Here is a 26,724-nt window from a genome sequence, read left to right on the forward strand (position 1 = left end):
AATCCTGAAAAAAAAAGTATCAGTTTCCACAAAAATATTTAGCAGTACAACTGTTTCTTGAGCAGCAAATCAGCATATTAGAATGATTTCTGAAGGATCATGTGACACTGAAGACTGGAGTAATGATGCTGAAAATTCAGCTTTGCATCATAAGAATCAATTACATTTTAAAATATATTCAAACTTATATTTAAGTTGTAATACTATTTCACAAAATTACAGTTTATTTTTGATCAAATAAAGGCGGCCTTGGAAAGCAGAAGAGACTTTAAAAAAAACATTTTAAAAACTTACAGACTCCAAACTTTTGAATGATAGTTTATGTATATTTTTTTTTACATTTTTTAAGGATTTAGAATTTTGGTTAAACTGGTGATCAACTGCTAAATTGGTTTGAATAATAAAAAAAAATGAATAGTAAAATAAAATAAAATATCTTAAATAAAAATAATAAATAAAAATATCTTTATTTGTGTTCCAAAGATGAACGGAGGTCTTACGGGTTTGGAACGACATGAGGGTGAGTAATTAATGACAGAATTTTCATTTTTGGGTGAACTATCCCTTTAATATGTGTGTTAAATATAATTAAAGCAATATCTTTGATAACTTAAAGGGATAGTTCACCCAAAAATGAAACCTGTATGAAATTCAAAAAGATTTTTCGAAAAATGTGGGTAACCAAACACAGTTGATAGTCCCATTGACTTCCACAGTATTTTTTTCACCCATAATATGGAAGTCAATGGGGACCAGCAACTGTTTAATTACCAACATTCTTCAAAATGTCTCCTTTTGTGTTCAACAGAAGAAAAAAATCATGCAGGTTTAAAACAACTCGAGGGCGAGTAAATTATGACAACTTTCATTTTTGGGTGAACTATCCCTTTAAGTTAACATGTTAATTTAAATACGGTTTCACTCAAATGTGTCTGCTGCTTATTGTGTCAGTAAATGAGTGTCCTTACTATGGTCGATGTAAAAGGTTCTTCCGTCTGCGTGCACTCGTTCCTCCCACCCAGGCTGCGGAGAGAGAAAAAAACAGAGGCATTAAGATCAGACGAAACCACCAGACCTGATACACCACTGATACACCAACACAACAACTGTAACGGATAATGTGACGGGAGGAAGAACAGAAAGATATGACGATTCCTCGGTTCAGTGTGGGAGAGCTTCCACGACAGGGTTCCACTGGCATGCAGAAGAGGCCTCGTTTATTCACTCTCACCCTGACAAACACGCACTCGCATTCACATACTGCCACAAGAAACTGCCAGGCCTGATGAAAATCACAGCCAACAATTCATAACCCACAACATTAAGGGAAGCTGTTTGACGACCCACACACGGGATCCGGAGAGGGGACAAGACCTTCGTTCACGACTGAGAGACTGTGAGCCAGCACTGAAGACAAGCGCTCTCGTGCTGAACGGGCATCAACCAAAAACTGGCATCGAATGAAGCACAGGATGGACACTGTGCAGGGGTGGAGGATGCAGAGAAGAGGATGGATGGATGGAGAAATGATAACCAACACAACCAGATATGAGATACGTGCAGGGAAAAATATAAAGAGAGAAAGACAGAGACACAGGACAAACAGAGCTTAATAGAAGGGTTCTGGAAGTAAAAATCCCATTCAAAATATCCAGTTAAGATAATGTACACAAACACTCAAAACACACATACCAAGAGTTCTGGGATTTTAAAGTGATGGCATATGCTAATGTAAATGCTACAGTAATATTTGGTGGATCACAACCCAAAACCCTATATTTTGTTGGAAATTCGGCTGACACTTATTCAATATTTGGCCTGGTTTTAATGAAAAGCTTATTCAGCTTTCATATTATGTATAAATCTCAATTTTGAAAAATTGACCCCTATGACTGGTTTTGTGGTCCAGGGTTACATATAACAAAAAGCCAACAGTGTTATAGGAGAACAGAGACAGAATAATAGAAAGACTGTGACAGAGAATAAAAGTACACTCACAGGTCCAGTTATGGCAGGACTCTGGAGGCGAGGGTCTTCCCACTGTGTTTTTTTGGTGTCTGAGGAGGAGAAGAGGAATTTTACAAGCCTTTATAAGCCTCGACAAGACCTTCGTTCACGACTGAGAGACTGTGAGCCAGCACTGAAGACAAGCGCTCTCGTGCTGAACGGGCATCAACCAAAAACTGGCATCGAATGAAGCACAGGATGGACACTGTGCAGGGGTGGAGGATGCAGAGAAGAGGATGGATGGATGGAGAAATGATAACCAACACAACCAGATATGAGATACGTGCAGGGAAAAATATAAAGAGAGAAAGACAGAGACACAGGACAAACAGAGCTTAATAGAAGGGTTCTGGAAGTAAAAATCCCATTCAAAATATCCAGTTAAGATAATGTACACAAACACTCAAAACACACATACCAAGAGTTCTGGGATTTTAAAGTGATGGCATATGCTAATGTAAATGCTACAGTAATATTTGGTGGATCACAACCCAAAACCCTATATTTTGTTGGAAATTCGGCTGACACTTATTCAATATTTGGCCTGGTTTTTAAACCATGTGCAGATAAATCCTACTGTTTATGCATTTACAAACCTGTAATTTCTCCTAATCAGACAGTATAATTTTAATAATTTTGCATATTTGATAAAAATTAAATTAAATTAAATTAAAATATGCACTGTGTACGGTCACTGGTATCAGCTGAGAATCACTGATTTAATCTGATTTTTTTTTTTTTTTTTAGATCCCTATCAAGAAAATGAATGGAAAAAATACTTCTGGAACCAAGGCTGCTTAAAAGTGGGCAGTCAGTATCGAGCTCTATAACTGAAAGCACTGAACAAAAACCAAAAAAGAAATCAGAACAAGAAAAAAAAAAAAACAACAACAACGAAGACTGACAATAAAAGAGTGAACGCGGGAGTAAAACAGAAAGGGAAAAAGAAGGACAGTCGTCCATGCCAGCAAGGATAAGAAAGGTGGAGAGGTCAGAGGGCGGACAGGCTGGTGGGCAGGCAGGTAAACACGCAGGCAGAGAGAGGACCGACCTCCTCTGGAAGATTCTGCCACAAACAGCATCAAGCGTAGAGTGAACCATGTTCCCCCACGCCACCGAAAGAGAAATCACACACACACACACCACCAGCTTGTGAGACAGAACTGCAATCAATGCAGTGGGAATCATTTATATAGGGTTTAAAAAAAGAAGAAAAACCAGTGTTGTTGTTAACTTAAAACTATTAACATCAATTTAAATGAAGATCAAATAAAATAAAAAATAAATATTTGATTATATACTTAAACATGACAAAGCACATAACATAATTACTAATTTATGTATGAATTATGTATACATTTAAATTAAAACGGAAAAAATAAATCCAATTCAAAATATTAATACTATATTAGCATATAAATAATACTAAAAAAAAGACCTCAGGAATGTACTAGGTGATGGACGAAGGACGGAAAAGTATATTCTTATATATTTGATATAAAAATCAATGATTTGCAGTCATATGACTTGTTACTTATAACTAATATATTTGCATATATTAATATACTTTTAATTTACTTGCATGTACATGGCATTTTCAACATTACATGAAAACAGGCATGAAAATAGATGTTTATTAGATAAGTCCCTGTTTCCTGGCACGTATTTCCACTGAAAACCTGAGAAGAGAAGGTGTGATTACCAAACACCGGCATATAAGTATTTCTGCTAGGTGGGGAAAAAAAAAATAAAAAATCATTAAGAGTTTCTTCACAATCACATCATGTGAGATGCATATTGCATCAACTCTTGCTTAAAGACGAGTCAAAAACCAAACTGTTCTCAAACACGTATTAAAAGATAAAAAAGCTTGTGAACTCTGGAGATCATGGAGATCTCTCACTGGAGATCATTTGTGCTACCAGGGATGCATTATTCCTTGGGTTCAAAAATTAATTTTATTTTTTATTTACTGCTCATAAATATAAATAGTGCTTTAAAACACATTTTTGTCGATATATAAACAGGATTATTTATTATTTATAGTATTTATGGGAATATTTAGAATATCTTTGAGGTTCTTGTGATGAGGCAGACTCTGAAATGAGGTGACAACACAAAACATCATTTCACTTCTCATATTTCCATTGATATTGGCTTAATGTGAGTAAAGTTTCACGTTGCCACATGGAGTTCTGAAGAAGAAAAAAGTTCGCTACACAAGTCACAACAGCTGTTTTCTTTAGCAAACCCTTTTATATCTGAATAGAATCTGCTGTTATTTAAATTGTATTAAGTTGCATTTCCTTATAAAGTTACCAGGCAACTCGCAAGCATTGCATTTACTTGCCAAAGGCAATTTTGGCGCTTATCAAGTGTTCATTTTGGGCTAGATTTCAGTACTGTTCTTGGCCAAACTGCATTCTAGCTAAACAAAAAAGAACTGATCTCAGATGAGCTAATCCACTGTCAAATTGTCATAGCATTGTTCTTTTACAAAACAGCTTGAGGATGTAGTCCATCAACAAAGAAATCCACAAAACACCACAGCCAAATTCCTGCTGTTGTGTCATTAGTTACGGTTTTCCCATTCAATTGTCAGACTTAATCCTATTTTTTGCTTTGCAGATTGAATTAGTTTCGCGATTCTCGTAAGATATCACCGTTGCTTTCATGATTCTGCATCGCTGTGTCACAACACAAGGACACATGTCACACCAGGCTGTTGAAAGAGCTCGGATTGTGGGTAATATTGCTCAACGGCACTCTTTTTGCACTCACAGGAAGTGGGCCGAGGTCGCCAGGGTCCAGGGATGCTTTTGTCCTCATGTGAACGGGATACTTTAAGCGAGGATCTTCCTGAAAAGAGAAAAAGAGAGAGGTTGACACATGCTCAGGTTTTCCCAGAAGGTTTTATCCTCATTTAGCAGTAAATTGCATTCGCTGTCTGCTGCCAAAATGCAGTTCTTCAGACAATAAGGAAGTAATACTGGAACGACTGTGTTTCTTTCTCACCTCATGGGGAGATTATGCAGTAATTACACATAGTGATCTTTTTAGTTTTCTCGGTGGACATTTCAAAACCACTAGCAGGATTTAATAAAGACATACTTTGTAAACCACAACGTATTATTTTAAGCAATCGTGCAAAGAAGAGAAAATCCATTTGTTTTCATTTTAAATCTGTCCAATTACACAGAACCTCTAAAGAGGATGCAATACATTTGACACAAAAGGACAGAGGCGAGTCTGTGCTGGGGGAAATTAGGGCACTGGAGAGAAGCTGCAGTTCCTCTGTCAGACACCAGGTGGCAGACTGATTCTGAGCGTATCACGTTTGCATCACCCGGGGCCTCCCTCCAGCTATGGGGCACTGAAGTGTGCAATTGTGAACAAGACTGTGTGTGTTTGTGTGTGCGTATCTGTGAAAGTCTTTTTCCCCCAAATACCTTTCACGCATCTTAACGTAGGCAAAAGTGAAACATTAAAAATATCAGATCTTACTTTTCCGTAGTGGTTGCTTACAGAAACAGCAACCACTAAATTTATTATTATTATTCTTTATTTTTATTATTATTATTTTAATAAATTAGCAGTTTGTATTGGAGACAGTAGTATTTTATAGTATTTTTAAGATGTATAATACATTTTGTATTATATAATATTATACATAATTTTAAATCAGGAAGATTTCTTGGTTAGTAGCAGCAGACATATTAACATATACATATTTTTTTGTTAGTACTTTCAACATACATATTTTATTTCAGCTAGTTGCCAAAGTAATTCTCATTTATTATTCATTTAAATATAAAATATTATTTTTTTATGTTTATTTATATTTTATTTTATTTTATTTCAAGTAATAAGAGTAATAAACAAATGCTTAATGATGAGATATAAATAGATAGCAGCAGTGATCACAGCTGCAAATAAACCACAGTTATGTCAGCAAATGGAACTATAGATCTGTTCCAAAACCTAAAGAGCTGCCGTGCTGCAGCATCACAAAACATACATGACTACAAAACTTGACTATGACTGCACATATGACTACCACGATTACAACAGGGTTTGTCATTACCGTGCTACTAAGCGTGATTTTAATTAGGTAGAGCTATAAACATATTTTATAGTGAACATTTCATTTTTTCACTCATGGACATCTTGCATTTTTTTCCACGGAGGTCATTACAAAGCATTCTGGGATTGCCCTTCCCATGAACTTAACTAGTTTTGGGTGAGATTTTGTGAGTGTTTGTCTTACCCATGTGGTGATTCTGCTGTTGTGGTCGATGAAGAACGGCCGTCCATTGGGTGCTATTCTCATTTCCCATCCAGGGGGCAGGAAGCTCTGGTTTGCTTTATGCTGGGATTTGGGTGAGCTGTAGGGAGAAGGCTGCGGGGACTGAGGGTTGGAAAACGTGTCCTTTACGGCTCGCCGTATCTGGGCATTATTGGCTCCCTGCAAAAGGAAACAGAGCCAATGTTAATTATTTCCCTGTTTGTCGGACTCTATTATTTAGTTTTATAGCTCTTGTGTGTAATTTGAATTTTGTGTAAGAAAGACTTTTAAGAATGGGAAATGTCAAAAAATTGAAAAGATTTGGAAAACGCAGTACGTGTTAATGAGGCGGCACGCTGTTATTTAATCCTGCTAAAATTAATTAGATCACACAACTCAGGAGGATTTCACCTCTGGCCGTCTTTCTCTCTCTTTTTTTTTCTTTCCCAAAAACAAATGTTTCCCTTTCTACACTTTAATTAAAAGTCACATGGCCCTGTGCGACCCTGATCATTTATAAATACAACCCAGTATTTCTTTATGTAAACCTTCATCATTATTTCATGGAAGTTAAAATGCTGTCATTAAACTTTCAATTCCATACGATCAAGCACTTATTGAAAATCTACAAATGATTTTAACAGATGTTATAAAATGATTAAAAGCTTGTTAATGCACAACACTTTTGCTGCTACTGAGGTGTGATATGGGTAAGGTTAGGGACAGGTTTGGTGGTTTGGGTAGGTTTACAATTATGAGCAAGACTGTGTGTGTTGGTGTGTGCGTGCGTATCTGTGAAAGTCTTTTTTCCCCAAATACCTTTCACGCATCTTAACGTAGGCAAAAGTGAAACATTAAAAATATCAGATCTTACTTTTCCGTAGTGGTTGCTTACAGAAACAGCAACCACTAAATTTATTATTATTATTCTTTATTTTTATTATTATTATTTTAATAAATTAGCAGTTTGTATTGGAGACAGTAGTATTTTGTTATTGGAGACTATGTGTTATTTTAGTATAAATTATATACTTTATATTTATTTAATTTATATTTTGTTAACGTTTTGAATTATGTTTATTTTTTTATATATTATTTATTTCTATATTTATTTATTTATTATATAATATTTCAATAAATAAATAATATATATATATATATATATACACACACACATATACATACATTATATATATATATATATACATACACATACACACACACACATATATATATATATATAGTATTTTTAAGATGTATAATACATTTTGTATGTATTAATATTATACATAATTTTAAATCAGGAAGATTTCTTGGTTAGTAGCAGCAGACATATTAACATATACATATTTTTTTGTTAGTACTTTCAACATACATATTTTATTTCAGCTAGTTGCCAAAGTAATTCTCATTTATTATTCATTTAAATATAAAATATTATTTTTTTATGTTTATTTATATTTTATTTTATTTTATTTCAAGTAATAAGAGTAATAAACAAATGCTTAATGATGAGATATAAATAGATAGCAGCAGTGATCACAGCTGCAAATAAACCACAGTTATGTCAGCAAATGGAACTATAGATCTGTTCCAAAACCTAAAGAGCTGCCGTGCTGCAGCATCACAAAACATACATGACTACAAAACTTGACTATGACTGCACATATGACTACCACGATTACAACAGGGTTTGTCATTACCGTGCTACTAAGCGTGATTTTAATTAGGTAGAGCTATAAACATATTTTATAGTGAACATTTCATTTTTTCACTCATGGACATCTTGCATTTTTTTCCACGGAGGTCATTACAAAGCATTCTGGGATTGCCCTTCCCATGAACTTAACTAGTTTTGGGTGAGATTTTGTGAGTGTTTGTCTTACCCATGTGGTGATTCTGCTGTTGTGGTCGATGAAGAACGGCCGTCCATTGGGTGCTATTCTCATTTCCCATCCAGGGGGCAGGAAGCTCTGGTTTGCTTTATGCTGGGATTTGGGTGAGCTGTAGGGAGAAGGCTGCGGGGACTGAGGGTTGGAAAACGTGTCCTTTACGGCTCGCCGTATCTGGGCATTATTGGCTCCCTGCAAAAGGAAACAGAGCCAACGTTAATTATTTCCGTTTGCCAGACTCTATTATTTTCTTTTACTGCTTTTGTGTATAATTCATTAGAATTTTGTGTAAGAAAGACTTTTACGAACGGGATATGTCAAAAAACTAAAAAGATTTGGAAAGCGCAGAACGTGCTAATGAGGCGGCACGCTGTTATTTAATCCTGCTAAAATTTTAATTAGCACACAACTCAGGAGGATTTCACTTCCATTTCACCTCTGGACGTCTTTCTCTCCCTCTCGTTTTTTCTCTCTTTTTTTTCCAAAAACAAATGTTTCCCTTTCAACACTGCAATTAAAATTTGCATGGCCTTGTGCAACCCTGATCATTTATAAATACAACCTAGTACTTCTTTATGCAAACTTTCAAACCTTTGTGAAATGTTTACTCAATATTCTACATTGACATCAGATGCAGAAAATGCAGCACCTGTCATGTGATTAGTCATAATTGCTTATCTGATGAATAAATTCTGGGTATTCTTTCCTTCTGAAAGCTAAACCAACAAAGGCAATAAAATGAGAATAAGGAATACGACTGTGTTCCCAGAGTGTTAATAACACCGAACATGAATTACAAAGAACCAGCTCTTAACTTTATGACAAAGCCTTTCAAAATTTAGATAATGTAACTTAAAATTAGATATTTTTATATTACTTTCCAAGCAGGCGCTTTACAGAAATCCCTCAAACTTTATTTTATTCTTCTTCACACTTCTCAGCAACTAATGTAGCTCCTAACTTAACGCTCAAACTTTTGTGAATCATTTTAGCCATATTATCTTGTTTTACAACTTTATACTTATATGTAAGATAATTTGTAAAAACAGCAATTCCACAGGTCTACAGCAGTAGCATAAATAATATTATAATATCTAAAATATTATATTATCATAAATGGTAGAGGAATATTATATTATATTAAAAACAAACAGCTTCATAAATAATATTTTAACATCTTAAATATATTATCATTGATAATAAATAAAGAACAATTATATTATTATAAACAACACTTGATAAAATATTCCATTTTATTCTATAAAAAAAATCAAATCCAAAACCACAAGTCACAAAACAAGCAATTCCACAAGTCTACAGCAGCATCATAAATAATATTCTAATATATAAAATATCATATGATCCTTAACAACAAATATAGGATTATTATTATAAATAATACATACATCATATCTAAAATAATATATTATACAAAAACAAATCCATAATCACTAATCTACAGCATCACAAACAATAGTATAATAACAAAAATATTATAATATAATTTAAATAAATAGAAGAATATTATTTTATTATTAGTATTATTATGAACAGCATTATATTATATTACATCACATTATATTACATTACATTCACTATAGTCAATATATATCAAGTTGTACGATTGGTGAAAAGCAATTGTCAAGATTTTTTTTCCCTGTTCTAAGATAAAATAAAAAAAAGATACAGATTTCATTTGATTTCACTACTTGCTTTCTGCACAGTAAAAATTGCCCTTCTGTGACAATATCGGCAAAGTGTTTCATGTTTCAAGTGGCGAGTGATGCTTCGGTTAAGAGATGTGCTGAAACTGTAGTTTTGTTTAAAATATCGAGTTCAAGCTATGACAGAAAGAATCAAGAGGGACAGAAGAGGGATTTTAATCGATACCACACCCCATGCCTTTTTTGTCAGCTACCATGTTTTTTTTTACACGGAAATTTGTGGCTGTAATTAGCAATAATTGCTATGAGAGCAAACACAAGACATTTATTCCCCAACATCTGCAGATTAGCCACAAGAGCTATTGTTTATTCCATTAGCAAAGTCATTCTTCACAGCGGAAGCCATTAGCTCTGGCTGAGGCCCATCATCGCAGATAAAATTGTTTGCCATTTTCAAAGGAATATTCTGGATTAAATTATGATTTGAGCTCTATAAACACCACATGTGGCCTGTTTTCGATTACCACTGGAAATAATTGCGATACGTTTATAAAAACAAACAGTAAAACAGCACTTACACAAGTTCAAAGCATCACAAACAAATAACATATCTATAAAAATTAAATTAAATTAAATTAAATTAAATTTAAACATGTCATAACATTAATTGAAAGCATGTTATTAGAAAGTTTAGAAGGTATTTTCCAGAACAATGTACTATAAAAGCAAAATAAGAAGTAGGTTTAAGGTCAGACATGGATTTAGAGCAAGAGAACAGAAGGAAACTATGAAGTCATGGCTGTTTGAGAGGTTAAACTTCTTTTTGGCAATGGTGACACCTTGGCGCGTTTCACGATAAGCAAACGGACAGCTGCCCCAACCCAAGTCTTAGGTAGTGTCAGCTGATACAAATTTACAAAGTGGGTGTAGAAGTCCTGTTACCTCCACGCAAAAGTAAATGTCAATGAGTACATTAAAACTTGATACACACAGCAGCTGCTCAATTCATCATGAATAAGGACTAAACTTCTGAAAGTCTGTGGGACGATTACAAATACAGCACAGTACATATCAGTAACCTGTTCTTTAAAGATTTTTATAGTCAGTCACATCTTATGAGGCATAACCAAATTAAATTTTAAAAAAAAATACAAAATTGCCATTCTGACAGTATATAATGGGCTGTGGAAAATATCTTTACATTCTCCTTAATTAAATATTTACACAAATCTATCCTTTCATCATTGAAATAAAACTAAACAAAAAAGTGAAATAAATAAATAAAAAGTTCTCTAAAACATATGCCAAATTATTGGGACACCTATAAGTTCTCATGATTGAACTATTTAAATATTGCATGGTTGAAATGATTTCATTTTGGGAGAACAAAGTGACCAAGATGTGATATGAAAGACAAAAATTTGCATATATATGCAGGAACTTGCCTGACCAAGAAAGCAAATATACATTTTAACAGCTATTATGCAAAATACCTGACCTCAGAATGCCACAATGTGCAAGATAATATTTGAATATCAATATCTGGGTAGTAGACATTATCTTTCCCCGAAGTATCTCATGTTAACTATCCATTTACTTCATATATCAGACACTCTGCTTTCCAGAAATCAACCACTGCCACAACTGTGAATACTTATATTAAAAAAAAAATGGGCTGGGCAAGTTAACGCATTATTGTGGCGTTAAGGCATTAATTAATTAACACCGACAATTATTTTATCACACGTTAACGCAGTTTTTTATTATTACGAAAGTCCGTTGCTCACTGGCTCTGAATACACATACAGACAAACCATGGGTCACCAGAGGGGTGGGATGTTGATCAGTACTGGCTTGGGATGGGTGTCATCACGCGTCCAAACCAATGAGAGCATTTGGGGAGGGCATAAGACTGCAGCAGCGCAGCGCTCGCATGAAGCGCTCACAACTTCATAAGTGGGAAATAGGAAGTTTCAAAACGCTTAGTGTGATACAACCTTATTCTCCCGCATCCCGCACACATGAGTCTCTACCCACACACACCCGCACTCGCCCATCAAGTGTTGTCCCGCGATAGTGCAGGTCTCTACTTGGAAGGTGCCTGTTATAATGTTATGATCGAGGCTCTGGACTCTGAGCATAACTTGTTTTTCTATAACAAACTATAAAATATTTTCTATAAAAACGTTAATGCCCTGGCATAGCTTTGGTTTTATATTTAATTCGATTACATTAATGTCATAAATTGAGATTTACAAGAAATATTTAACTGCTACTATGTAAAAGGAATACCACTGTAAAAAAGCACCTTATTTGTTTAAAGTGTTTGCAAACCAAATGTTATTGCACTTTTGTTCATATAGCAGTATTTTTAAATGAAAAAAGTGCACAATACACTACTTTTGAATTCATTATTAAATTTTGTGCATAACAATGCGATTAATCACAATTAATTGCAGAAAATCACATGATTAATCGCGGTTAAAAAAACATTTAATCGTTGCCCAGCACTAAAAAATAAATAAATAAATAAATAAATAAAGAACCTTGGCAATTGCAAAAATTTGTATTTTCAAGAATGTATGGCTGTTTGGACATTTTCCTAAACTTTTTTCTATCAGAAACGCTTAAAACAAAAACTATAACAACAGCACTAAACAGAAATAACAGGATTTTCTTTTTTTTTCTTTTACTGTGCATCAAAGTGAATTAAATTAACTTGAATTGATAGGTCTGGAGCAGATGGGTCAGGAAATTGTCTCTCAACTGATTTGGCTTTTGGGACATCAGACTTTCTTAATAAAACTGATCCATGCAAAATGCAAGGGCTACGACTCAGCTGTTCAAACCTAAAGAAGCCCGTGGCAGTGCGCATAGAATGAGATTCTGATTTCCTATTTTGACCAAATGTGTGTGGATATTGTCATTATATTACACTGCACTGTTGCAATGGAAATAAAACAGGTGTGAAACCTGGTTTAAAATTAACACCGTCTACCACCAAATGTGATGAAATAACTGTCTTTGTCAATTGCATGAATGATAATCTGAATCTCACATATGTGTCACGATTCAAATCAAAGACACAAACTGAAGGAAACATATATGTCGACACTTGAGCTTTGTGCAAACAACATTTTCCTCAGAAGTTTATCTAGAAGGAATCTTTTTTTTCTCTCCAGAACTTCATGAGTCAACACATATAATAAATATTCCTCACATTAAGCCAACAAAGCGAAAATATGAGGAACAAAACCACAATATGTATGAGGCAAAAAAACAAAACAATGACTGGCACTGTTGTCACTAATTTGCAGAGGAAGACAAACAAAGCAAAATATGGCAAGGACAAGTGTCAAGTACAAAAGTACACAAAAAAAGTACAAATTTAAAAAACAAAACAAAAAGTTAATATAATGAAAGAAAAAATGAAAAGAAAAAATTAAAGAAGTTAACACTTATCAGCAAAGATAATTTAAATCGTTCAAAAGTGACAGTAAAGACCTTCATAATGTTTATGGATTATAAAATCAATTTTTATATTTTTATATATTCTACTCATTTTAATACCTAACAATCGTTCTATTCATTCATGTTAATAGATGATTTCCGAAGGATCATGTGACACTGTAATGATGCTAAAAATTCAGCTTTGCATCACGGGAATAAATTACATTTTAAAATATAAAAAAATAGAGAACAGTTATTTTAAATGGTAATAATACTTTACAAAATTACTGTTTTAGTGTAAATGCAGCCTTGGTGAACATAAGAGACTTCTTTTAAAAACAAACAAACAAAAAAATCTTACAGACCCCAAACTTTTGAACAGTAGTGTAAATAATATAAATGAAAAATAATTTGGCAACACTAGTCAGAAAAACTGTATAAAAATACAAAGAAATTCAACAAAATACTGGTTAATCACAGCCAAGATTTTTTGAGACGAATCAAACAGTTAAAAGGAACTCTGTCATCATTTACTCGCCCTTAAGTTGTTCCAAACCTGTATGAGTTTCTTTCTTCTGTTGAACACAAAAGACATTTTGAAGAATGTTGGTAATCAAAGAGTGGCTGGTAGCCATTGACTTCCATAGTATGAAAAAAAATACTATGGAAGTCAATGGTTACCGTCAGCTGTTTGGTTACCAACATTCTTCAAAATATCTTCTTTTGTGCTCAACAGAAGAAAGAAACTCATACAGGTTTGGACCAAGTGGAGGGGAAGTAAATGATGCCAGAATTTCCATTTTTGGGTGAACTATCCATTTAATACCTGGACTGGAATCAGGTGGAGGGGGCAAAGTAAATGGAAAGAAGGAAGTTAGGTGACAAAATAGAGGGAAAGGAGGATGTTCTCACCTCTAGCGGGGAAGAGAGAGTGACGGTAGGGGAACTGAGGCTACGGGGTCTGCGCACTTGAGGTTCGCTTAGATGGCCGCTGGAGGAGGAAGGGGTGGAAGCGGGGGGCGTGGTTGCTGTAGCGCCCCCTACTGCCGCAGCTGAGGTACTGGCTCCATCTTCAGTGTGCTGCTGGTCAAAGAAAGGGATCAATTAGCTAGTCACCACAAGGTCTTGTCCAAGGGCACGCCATCCAACACTGAGTCTGCATTCAAGGTTTAAAAGGGATCCAGAATGGAGAGCAAGGTCTAAAATTCTGTATTAGGAAATGAATGCTATTAAACTGATCAACAATTGTAAGGTTTAATTTGATTGTGGGGACAAACATAGAAGTCTGATTGGTTTTTAAATGACTACAGAATATTTTAAGGAAGTTAAAAGATCGGAGATCAGTTAAATAAGCCTTTTATCTGGTCTGTTATTAAAAAAAAAAGAAGGATGAAGAATAGAGAGTTTACTACCACAAGGAACAGAAAGATAAGATATAGATCAAGAGCAACCAGAGTAGCAATAAATAGATCAAGAAAACACGAAATAACATCCAGACATTGTGACGGGACAAGTACACAAGATCATGGCAGCACAGATAAAGGCAGAACAACAAAAAGAAGACGGGATTGATAGAGAAGAGAAGAACCATGGAAGACATTTCGATTTGACAGTGAATGATGCTGGAAAAACATCGGAGGATGAACAGACCTCCGTTAGCTTTAGCTAGGCTTTGCTACCTGCAGAATGGGCCTCGTCCAGGTGGTGCTACGGTTGTTGTGGTTGACGTAGTACATTCGTCCCTTGTTGTCTTTGCGCTCCTCCCAGCCTGGCGGAAGGCCTGGTGTGGTCAGGGCGTAGGAGGCCGATGGAGACTGAACAGAGTGAAAAGAACAGATGAGTTTGCATATTCACAAAATAAAGCAGCAGGAGAAACTTGCTGATATTAAAATCTGTATCACTGTCAGTTCTGCTACAATGAATGAATCAGTATAGATTTTATATCAGGGTCATATCTGTAGGAGAAGCCTTGTCAACTGATATGACATTCAATATGACGAGTGTGGGAATACTGTACACTTAAAACCAGAATACTAACACAAATGTAGATACAAATACACCCAAGCACAACTAAACACAGCATCCAAAACAAACTCCACACAAGGTGACATGCTTTAATAGTATTATGGATACATTAGAAATGCATCCGATAAATATGTCTGGGTGAAGATGGACAAGTGGTGGTGTAAATCAATCCCTCACAATCTCTATATGTATAGACATACACACTAAAAAACTGGAATAAAATGGAAAAAAGAAATTATGAAATGAGATGCGTCACCAAATAAAGAGTGCTCTTAATAAAAAAAAGGCTAAATTAAACTGTATATGCGCAAAAAGTATACACTTATAAATATAAATTAATATCATAAAATAAATTAAATTAATTTTAAATAATAATAATAATTCTTATTCTTAACCATCTTACTAAAAATTGAAATAAATGAATGGAAAAAAAAAAAACTCACAATCTCTTATATTGCATTAAAGAAAGCTCCTAACAAAAATGTATAAATTTATTAAAACAAATGATGAATTTATAAATATAAATTAAATAAATAAAAATGTATATAAATTAAGTAATAAAAATGTAATTATATTAATAATAATTAATATACTTAACACCTCTAAATCAATCAATCAATCAATCAATAAAGAAGAAAAACCAAGACGACACAAATGTACAACATGTGGACTTTACCATGGTGTCCTCAACGCCTGTGACCGTTTGTGCTCTTGTTCGTCGGGTCTGGGAGCTCTGCTGGACAATAACAGCTGCTTTTAGATGGGGCGGGCAATTGCCCTGTTTTGGGCCAGTGGGAGAGGGGAAATGAAGGCAAATGGAAGGACAGGGTCAGCCAGAAAGTGTAACTAAGAGAAGATGGGGAAGTGATTTCAGGGTGGTTTTGGTTATTTTAAGTGATTTTTGACGGCTGAAGGGGGTAATTTTGTGAGAGGTAAACTGCAGTGTGACGCAAGGATACAGCAACCCAAAAAACTGGTGTAACGAGGTGTGATTAGATGAACTCCAGGGAGTGGATTTAATGTGAAATCACTGTTGGATGATTAGAATTGAGAACACATTGAGATTTGATTAAAGAGTGATAGGAGAGTGAAAGAAATGCCCAGGTGCATATTTGTAGAAATTACTTAATTTGCAATTAAGAGATGATTACAGTGCCAACATTTTGTTTTTGTCTTATAATGACAGTAAATCATTACAGGATTTTCATTTTGTGTGAACCATTCCTTTAATATAAGTCATACTGTAAAATCGTAGCGAAGCTCATTAAAATGAAACCAAAATAACTAACCAATAAATACATTTGTAATATATACTCGTATGCTTACCGAGCCTGCATTTATTTGATCAAAAATCCAGTAAAAACAGAAATATTACTACAAACTGTTATAACAATTTCTTATTTTAATATCTTTTCAAATGTAATTTATACCTGTGATGGCAAAGCTAAATTGAGCAGCCATTACTCCAGTCTTCAATGTCAGAAATCATTCTAATATGCTCTAATCATTTCAAATATTACGTTTTTTACTGTATTTTTGGTCGCTTCCATAAACGCAGCAATAATAATGACTGATTGTAACTAAGACTGTCCTGAGATTAAATCGTGTCCACAATGACAGATCTAAAAGGTTTCCAAGAATCATCCAAATAAGTAGCTTCCTTCAGCATTTCAAACTGACTCAACGACTATAAAAACCGAGGAAACGACACCTGGGCTAGTATCCGACTGGCACTCCGACTTTACATTTCAAATACCGAAAGAGTCAACTCTCACACAGACAATGAAATGCTTTCCATCTGCTTCTACATGGATGTAATAAAAGACACTCTTGTCTCAAACAGGGCAATCCAATTAGCCATCCACTCAAGTAATGATTGCACATTTCCACTCGTGTGAAATGTCAGCCTCCTCGCACACAGGGACAGGAAGTGTGGGAGAAATGCCACCTCTCACCCACGCTAATATCAGACAGATTTGCTGTGACTATAGCGAAATCCCTCATCTGCAGCTCTCAGAAGCACTTCACAGCCAGAGAGAACCGGGCCACCAACCAATCGGCCTCTTGTCAGAATAAAGTAGACACGAAGCATAAAGGACATGGAATGGGCCGCTATTTAAAGCGGATTCAGGCGGATGAGGAAAAGCATTTTTTTCCCCCAGTGTAAAGGAAACGTTACTTCAAAGCTTCAAAGTTCACGAATGTTGTTGAAGTGTGGAGTTAAAAGATTAATGTGACTACTTTATATTCAAATTATTCAAGTGGACAGACTTTGGGCATTTTAGACTGCTCTTTTAAATGATCCCAGGCATTAGGAGATGCTTTGCAAAAGTTAGGAGCAGAAGAATAAAAGCTTCCAGAGTGATTCAGGTAAATCAGGGACTGAGAGAGATATAACACTATATATAACAAAAAAAAAGATTTGCTCATCCATGTCATTTTATATCAGTATGACTTACTTTGTTCAGAGGAACAGAAAGGAAAATATTGAGAAGGGCAAAAAAGGTAAAAGTAGCCCCTGTGAAATATATTCAAAGTCTAGATGCCATATAATTTAAGAACTTTTTTTAAAAGAAATTAATACTTTTATTCAGCAAGCATGCTTTAAATTGATCAAAATTGACTGTATTATCACGTCAAACTTAAAACTGGAATAACGGCTGCTGAAAATTCAGCTTTGCATCACAGGATAAATAACATATTAAAATATATTCCCATAGAAAACAGTTATTTTAGATTGCAATAATATTTTTCAATAACATTACTGTTTTTACTGTATTTTTGATCAAATAAATAGAACCTTGGTGAGCAAAAAAACAAAAAAAAAACTTACTGACCCGCAAACATTTGAACAACACTATAAATTCTAACCTATAATATGTTTTTAGATGACATTAAATATAGACCCTAAGTTGTATGGATCAGATTTTAAGTACATATCTGTCTGTCTTTTCTGGGCCTGACAGGCCCTGGTCACAATGTTTTGTTGTATGAAGAAGAGCAGCGCAAACATTCATTTAAATAATTTTTTGTGCTCGACAAAGAAGATAAAAACTCCAGTAGGTTTGGAACAACATTAGAATGAGTAAATGATGAATTATGGGTGAACTACTCTAGAGTCATTTACATTTACATTACATTTAGTCATTTAGCAGATGCTTTTATCCATGACGACTTACAAATGCGGACAATAGAAGCAATCAAACCAACAAAAGAGCAATAATATGTAAGTGCTGTGGCAAGTCCCGTTTAGTCATGTGTTGTTATACTTCTGAAAACCTTGTTAGCACAACTAGTATTCATATAGATAAAGCGCTACAAACAATTGAATCATACAAGGCTTACAGCAAAAAAAAAATCACATTTGCTTTATGCCTTTATAAGGTTTAACAACTGATCTTAATACACAGCACAAGGTTATTAGAGCTCTCCTGTGTGAGCTGCCAGATCTTATCTTGGAAATTCCCAGCATGCATTGCTCTAAATGCCACAATACAATAATGAAATGGACACCAAAGCATTCAAGGGACTAACCCAACCTCATGACCCATCCACAAACCTCATTTCAAAACAGACTTATCGCACACAGAAGCAGACAGGGTCATCAGACTGTCACATCTGCAGGAACTTGCAGAAAATAAATACATAAAAGTTTCAAGGCTGGGAATCATGCCATTTAAATGAAGCGCAATCGCTTCAGAGATGTGGTGCACTTCCAGTGAAACATCCAGTGTCTATGTCTGTTTCCTGCCTCATGCACACGGGAGCAGTTCACACGGTGACCTCATTCACATGGGTAATGTAATTTTACCATATGTGGCTTATCTGCTGTAAAACAGGATCATTTAAAGAGACAGCGCACTATTTACCACTCAAAATGTTTTGCTTGTGCATCTTAAAGCGTGAAACAAACTACATTATTGCTGCTTGTAACAGTGAGAAATTATTTTGGCAAGCTGTCTCTTAAAAATTGGAAATGTCCCCATGCAGCGACGCAATCGATTACGAGGCAGCTCTTTTATAGAACGCAGCACTTTTTTACAAACATTACTGAGCTGCACTGTTAAATGATCCATTAAGAGAACTCCCACAGTCACATTATCACCATGGAAACACGTCAACTTATCTCATACGATGACATCATAATCACCACTACAGCATGAATAAATCAATCCTAGGAGTGTAATAAAGCCTCACAAGTCACTCTGAATTATCATTTGACATACGCACACAAAAACTACACAAACACTTGACAGGTGCTACATTTCTGACCAAAAAATAGGTGACATTTTATAATAACATTGGGTTAGTCATTTTCATAATATAATGTTTAATATGAATAAATGAATGTTTAAATTTTTTTTTATATATATAATACATTAATCAAAGTTTCATGATATTTCGAACTACCTGTTCATGTGCAATAATGATCTGTCAAGCATTATGTAATGTGTTTTTTCCTTTTGATTCTTAAGGTCTTTGCACACTGAGTCCGAAATTCTCGTCCGAAATTTCCGCACGTTAAAAAATAAATACGACCTCACGTTGTGTCAATCATGTTTACACACTGCCTCTGAAAGTTTCGTCCGTCATAAAAAAATTCGGGTCAAGTTAGATTTTTCTGCGTTTTTGCATCCGTAGCAAGCATTTCGATAGGAAAGGATGACGAATACGAAAAAAAATAAAAATAAAACGAAAAAACGCATACGAAACTTATTGCAAAGACCTTTATTCAACAGATACAGTAGAAAGAAGATGGATGTTATAAGTAAGAGATGGAAAATTTGCCAGGCCGGATTTGAACCCGTGTCAACTATATAAGCATCAAGGCTCAACGTGCCAGGAGTGTCATGGCTTTATAGAAGAATTTATAGAATTGTTTTGACATTGTTGTTGAAATGAATTGGAACTGATTAATCATTTACAATAAAGTCAGGAATGTGTATTAATGAAGTAAACAGGGTCAATTTTAACTTTATGTTGATTTTAAAGCATTATATAAAGTGTTACTAAAGATTCCTATTGTCACATTCATGGCACTCCTAAAAGCAGCCAAGATGTTAATTACAGACAACAGGAACATTTTTAAATCAGGTGAACTTCTGAATGTGTTAGGGAGTTTATAGCTCTTGATTTGACGCCGAAAGAGTGAAAAATTGTATAGTACTGAGAGTGAGTGAAAGAAACACCACATGCAGAGTGAAGGAGAGGTGAGGAGGAGAAAAGCAGATGTACCGTTGGTGTGGGAGGTTGAGCTTGATCACTGACTCCATCGGTCATACTAGAGGAGCGTAGCCGAGAGGAAAGATGACTCTGCTGGAGTGAGAGAAAGAGATAAAAAGGCATTAGACACTGTTATAAATAAATATCTAATATCATTCAGAGTGGCCATTTTCTAAGTGGTCCTCTGAACGGCATAGGCTCTGAATTCAGTCAAGTCATAAAAAAAAGTCAGACATACAAAAAAAAAATCTGATTTTGTTTTTGGCTTAGTTGAATCTGAAAAGAAATATAAAAAACATAATATTTAATTTAAATAATTTAATATTTAATAATAAACATTTTGTTTACAAATTCTGCTTTGAAGTATTTTTTGTAAATTTCATATTTCATGATTTAATTAATATTTAATGCTTTTTTTTTTTTTTTTACAACCAATGATTTCAAGTAGTTTTTTTCCCTGATAATTTCAGATGTGATGTGACATGACCAAATTCAGTTCAGTAGTGTCTACACAAAGTTCAGTAGTGTCTCAAGCCATCTGAATTCATCTACACTCACATGTGCTATTCAATATGTATTGAATGATAGATGAGTGAGCGATCAAGCGATTTCAAACACATATGCATGAATGTGTAAAAACAGTAATGCCTCTGGCGCTTATGTATCTGATACACTTTGTGAATTCAACACTGAAGCAACATTTTCAGTTTATACCTCTCAAGGCCCCTTGTTTTTTTTGTTTTGTTTATTAGTCTAATTTGACTATACTTTCAGCCACAAAAAAAAAAAAATAGTGTAGCAACTTCAGGTCTGTTTAACACAATTAGAAATAGAAACAAGACACCAGATTCTGTCTGAGTCTATTCCAGTTTTTCATCTAGACATGCAAACTACATTGTCTGAACAAATAAGCAATGTATTATCCAGTTTCATTACTTGCAAATACCACAAAAGCCACTCAGTCCAAAATATTTAATTTTAAAAACAATCCAGTCTTAAGTGCAGTGTGAACAAAGCCATAGTAAGAGATTTTTCCCAACTGAGTGGCTCCTTTCTGCAGAAGTTCACAGAGGACCCCTGCGCTGCCTCCACAATGACTCAGTGAGTGATTCAGCATGCGTGTACAGAGGTGCACGTGTGAAGAGTCAGCTATTAGTTTTGACTCTCTTAATAACATAATTTGACTCACCATTTCAAGAAAATTACACATAATACCCACACAAGTAGCTGTGCTGATATAGAGCCATAATAACATAATTTGTTATTATGTTTTTTTTTCTGATAATTTCAGATGTGATGTGACATGACTCAGATGTGATGTCACACAGCTACAAGTGTGATACTGCATTTATACAACAGTTTGATGGTGCAAATGTGTGTAAAAATTTTTTTTAAATAAACAACCATGGAGTGTCTTAAAAACCCTTTTGTGTGCTGAACTACTTCCTGAATGTCCACTGAGGAAGACAATATCTTTGTTATTGTATCATTTCAACTGTTAAGGGGATTTCCCATGACAATGCTGGTCAGTGCATTTGTTGGTTGCGTCTTACAAGATGTTGTTGAAAGAAAAAATTATGTCGTTTATAACCTTGTTTCAGTCTCTTTCAATATAAAAGTCTTTGCTACTGATGCACTCACAGTCTCTTGATGGTGTAACAATGTAAACAAAATGACAATCACTAACACACAGACTGTTTTTCAATAACATACTATTTAATACTACTATTATTTATATAAATATTATACATACAAAAATATTTAATAAACAACAATAGCCATCATAAAAGTTGCTAAGCAATTCAGTCAAAAGTACAAAGGCAGTGCTCTGATATACAGCTTTAGTTACATAAAAATATAAAGTTAAGAAACTTTAAAACTATTTGCTCTGGAACACATAATACTTTAATGAGACCAAAGACTGCCTGTTAGATATACCTAAAATGAATTGTTGCCCATGTTTAACCACTATAGAGACATCAGAGCCAGAACTGACTGAGGTAAGGCTGCTCTCGGCAGGCTTATAAGCACTGAAAGAGCTCACATCTCTGAAAATGTTGAAGCAAATGCTCAAATAGGGGTTATCTTTTTATATATAAATATATATAGAGAGTAGTTGGTTATTAATTTTCATCTTTCTCTTATTCTCTTTAGGCGCTTTCGCACCACGTAGTTCTAGAAACTAGCCAGCAGGGTCGTTCCTAGAGAACCAATTTCCCCCTCAGTCCGTTTTCCTGGTTGCACTCGCACTGGCAGCAGGAACTCTGAAGCGGCCGACAGCGACGTCTTTATTTGTGGCATTTACAAATGTGAACAACTGGTGGATGGAGGACGCCATGATCGGAGCTGTTTTTGTTGTGTGCTGTGGGGTTTGTGATAACGGAGATGGAATGTAAATGCACAAATTGCGCGATTAAGAGCATGAAAATCTGACTAAATCTCCTATGACAACTTGCAGTGTTATCATCGAGGCTGAGAAAAAAACATAACGCTGCAGGCAACAGGTAAACGCCGTTAGAGTTGTTTTCCATGTTCGTGGAGTAAATATTCTTACAAGGCTTTTTAAAAATGCTAGGTAGACGGTGTTTCGTATGCGTTTGGCCAATTAGCGTACACTGCGTCACTGGTAGTTCCTATAGAACTGTTTTAGACCCTACTCTGAAGTAGGAGCTAAATTAGTTCCCCCAAATGGAGTTCCTAGAAATGCATACGTTCCTAGTTCCTGCGGTGCAAACACGCCAAAAACAGGGAACTCCCGGTAACAGTTCTAGGAACTATGAAAGGGTTCCTCCGGTGCGAAAACGCCTTCTGTGGCCCTTCGAATATAGATGTATAGATGACAGCAGATTTAAAACTTTGTTCTGTCTTACCACAGCAGAGCTGGGTCCTGGGATTTCTCCGTTCGTGTCTGGAGCAAGAGACAATCGAAGGCTGATTTCATCTGAGAATTCTGGAGTGCTAGGGAGGGGCATTGCCAGAGAGGCCGGTCCAGACAGAGAATGGTTCAGACTGTCCGTCATTAAAGTTGGGTCCTCCTCTGATATGGGTTCCCATGACTGGAAAAGGGGAGATATGCATGAGAACCTAACATAATACTGCTTTTATAAAAAAAAAAAATGGCACTAAATATGTAAAAACATCTGATTTTTAACCACAGTGAGAAGCTTTATTTAGAACCAGACACTTTTCACAAAAATGATGATGCTATCTAGCTCACGTCATAGGTGCAGAGGTCAGGGTTAAATACTAACGTCGTCTATGTCCCTGATGTCCAGCTGCTCGTTTTCCAGGTCTTCGCTAATGTGACGTCGAGAGCGGAAAACTCTGTGGGCTTCCTGGTTAATCTGCCGCAAGTGATTATCATTTTCCGTTTCTGAAACCACATCCCTAAAGCACAGACAGGGAGAAAAAAAGTGTGTTCCACACATATAAGGGTCTGGTAAGGCTGTCAGAAAATCATGATAAATTCATCACATCAATATCCTTGATTTTAGTTTTTCAGTGTTTTTGCTCATGTGCTTTTTGATAAATGGCAAAAGGGGTCACATACACACTACTGGGCCTCTTCCACTGTGTGGTGCGGTTGTTGTGGTTGACGTAGTATGTCCGTCCCAGGTTATCCACCTTCTCTTCCCAGCCCGGAGGCAGCGGAGGCAGGAGCTGCTGAGGTCTCTGTGAACCTGGATCCGTGGAGTCTGTCACTTCCCAGCCCTGAGAAGAACAAAGTGAGAGACAGAAGAGTAAGTGAGAGTGAGACAATCATCAAAATGTTAGTATTTTAGGACCAAAAATGTTCATTACAAAAAATCTAGGGACAAGGTTGTTTTCAAGAACATTTCAAAAGTCGAAAGTCTCAAAGTGCCTAATTTTTTTGAATGTTAAATACTTTCTCCTATTCCATCTTAATGTGTTATGATTAGTATTGCAGCTGCTATGACACAGCACTCTCCACTAGCAGAGAGAAAATAAAAATCTAACTGAACAGAGGGAATAAAAGTCACAGAACAGGAAGCTAAGAAAGTTAAAGGAAGGAAATGCCAGACAGTCAAACAGTTCAAGCCAAATGTCATACTTTAAACGAAAAATGCCATGTAGTCTGTGGGGACGAGGATGAATAGACACTAAAATCACTAAAAAGCAGGAGAGAAAGCAAGAAAGGAGACATTTAAGTGTGTCTCCATTCTGGATAGAAAATATTTCAAGCCATCTGTCAGTTATCTGCCATGGTCTATAATACTGGAGTAATCTCTGCATCTAATGCAAATCTACATGTTTCAACAACTACAATTCCACTTACATGATTTCTTCTGAAATAAAAGGCAAGTTTCAGTTACAGTTTTTATCTTTTAAGAAATATGCTGTAATTTAGATGCCACTGCCCTTATTACTTATTTATTAATAATTAATTTATTACTCATTTACTTACATTTCAGCATGTCATATTAATTCATTTTAGTCCATTTATAAGTGAGTTGATGATTTAGTTGATAAACTGGACTGTCAGAATCAATTTACTACATTAAAAAAAACATTGTTAGTGTATTATTAATATCGTTTATCTTGTCATATTTTTAAAAATTATCTATTGATAGAAATTCTTACTACCTTTATTGCTGAAAGAAAAGCCTGACAATGAACATTTTCTTTTTTTGAGATTATACAAAATAGTTTTTGCTAATTACCTCAGCTTCTTCTCTCATCTCACTGCTTTCTTCCTCATGTCCTCCGTTTTTTGGCAGATAGGCCATCTTCAGCCTCAAGTAGCCTTTCACCCGAGACTTATGGCTACAGGACATAAAAGCATGTCATCACACAAGTCATCATAGAGTATACTAAACTAGTATTTTTTTTTAACATATTTTGTATTCTTTACATAAGCTGTAACTGAATTTGTTAAGCCCTTAATTAGAAGGAATTTAATTGTTTGAATTTATTTTTAATATTTTAAGAGCCACAATATTTTGCCTATAAACTAAAAAATAGTTTTAAAAAAAGGTTTAAGAATCACTGTATAGCAAAATATAGTTTACAGTGAAGTAGAGTCATCAAGGATAACATTCAAAATACAGCAAAGTGCAGTCCACATGTATTAACTGTTCCTGTGTAAAATCTCTGGCTGTAACTATAGCCACAGGGCATTAAGGGAATTCACAGGTGTTCGTGTGGTAGCTGCACATTTCGTTCCGAAAGAACATACAAATCTCAAATGTGCTGTATTGTATCAAACGTCCAGTCCTCTGAATAAGGTCAAAGTGCAAAATCAACACTGTTGTAACTTTAAATATAACTGCTAATGTTCCTGTATTGCATTTGTGAAATCTGCATGGCCACTGACCTTCTTGGACGCAGGAGAAAGTCTTTAAACGTGTACGGCCGCTCCATCGCAGGGTCCTCTGTCTATACATCAACAAAACACCACAGAAAATAAACAAACATGTATCAAATCTGGGCCAATTTTAGTAGAGTCTTACAAAGCATAACAGTCCCAGCTTGTTTGGGGGGTTGGAGAACGGGAGATATAGACCCTTGGATGACGTCCAGCTGTCTTATGTAACACTGTTCTCCTGTTACATTTGAACTGCCCACAGGTTGGATATTCACGGCTGGTCATTAGTGGCTACAATTTGATGGAAATTGAGGGAATTGGCACCTCTGCCAGTGCCCGAAACCAAAACTATGTGAGGAAAGTCTGGAGGCCCTGAAGGAAAACGGGAGAGTTTTCCTGTTTGGCAAGTCTAGATCAAACAGGAGGTGAAACGCATTCAGATTTCAAAACCAGTTAAACCAAAAATCCACAAGGTAGCTTAATCAATATACCAACTCCAAAGGAAATATAAAACCATATATACATGTCTGATCCAAGTATAGGAAACCGCTTTTAAATATTCAGCAATAAGAGCAGGCAGAGAAGAAGCGCGTGGTCTGGACTGCAATCACGCAGAACTGAACAGTAGATATGTAGGCGGCCGCAAGGAAAACAGACCAGACTCTGTGTGTGCGAGCCTAAATATGCAATCCAGCAAAGAAATCTCACTTCGCCACTGGAAATAGTTTAAAGGTGACATATCATGAAAATCTGACTTTTCCGGTTTTAAGTGCTATAATCAAGTCCCTGGTGCATCTACCAACCAAGGAAACGTGAAAAAGATTAACCCAGTAACTTTGTTTTGGGAAGCCT

At 35.4% G+C, this 26,724-nt stretch overlaps 1 protein-coding gene across 1 annotated transcript in view; it reads right to left on the minus strand.

Annotated features, from left to right (window-relative positions):
- Positions 1–26,724, minus strand: part of nedd4l (NEDD4 like E3 ubiquitin protein ligase) — a 79,889-nt gene that overhangs the window by 13,002 nt on the left and 40,163 nt on the right. Inside the window, exons 7-19 of the mRNA XM_016551918.1 lie at positions 25,882–25,943; positions 25,229–25,331; positions 24,097–24,257; positions 23,798–23,933; positions 23,417–23,602; positions 20,559–20,639; positions 16,000–16,056; positions 14,978–15,112; positions 14,211–14,381; positions 8,179–8,376; positions 4,726–4,866; positions 4,187–4,202; positions 1,999–2,057 (exon numbers count right to left, since the gene is read on the minus strand). Of these exons, the coding sequence (XP_016407404.1) occupies positions 1,999–2,057; positions 4,187–4,202; positions 4,726–4,866; positions 8,179–8,376; positions 14,211–14,381; positions 14,978–15,112; positions 16,000–16,056; positions 20,559–20,639; positions 23,417–23,602; positions 23,798–23,933; positions 24,097–24,257; positions 25,229–25,331; positions 25,882–25,943 (1,506 nt within the window). The remainder of the gene's footprint in view (positions 1–1,998; positions 2,058–4,186; positions 4,203–4,725; positions 4,867–8,178; positions 8,377–14,210; positions 14,382–14,977; positions 15,113–15,999; positions 16,057–20,558; positions 20,640–23,416; positions 23,603–23,797; positions 23,934–24,096; positions 24,258–25,228; positions 25,332–25,881; positions 25,944–26,724) is intronic.

This window comes from Sinocyclocheilus rhinocerous, unplaced genomic scaffold (assembly GCF_001515625.1).
Source record: "Sinocyclocheilus rhinocerous isolate Xijiao unplaced genomic scaffold, SAMN03320098_v1.1 scaffold585, whole genome shotgun sequence".
NCBI lineage: Eukaryota > Metazoa > Chordata > Actinopteri > Cypriniformes > Cyprinidae > Sinocyclocheilus > Sinocyclocheilus rhinocerous.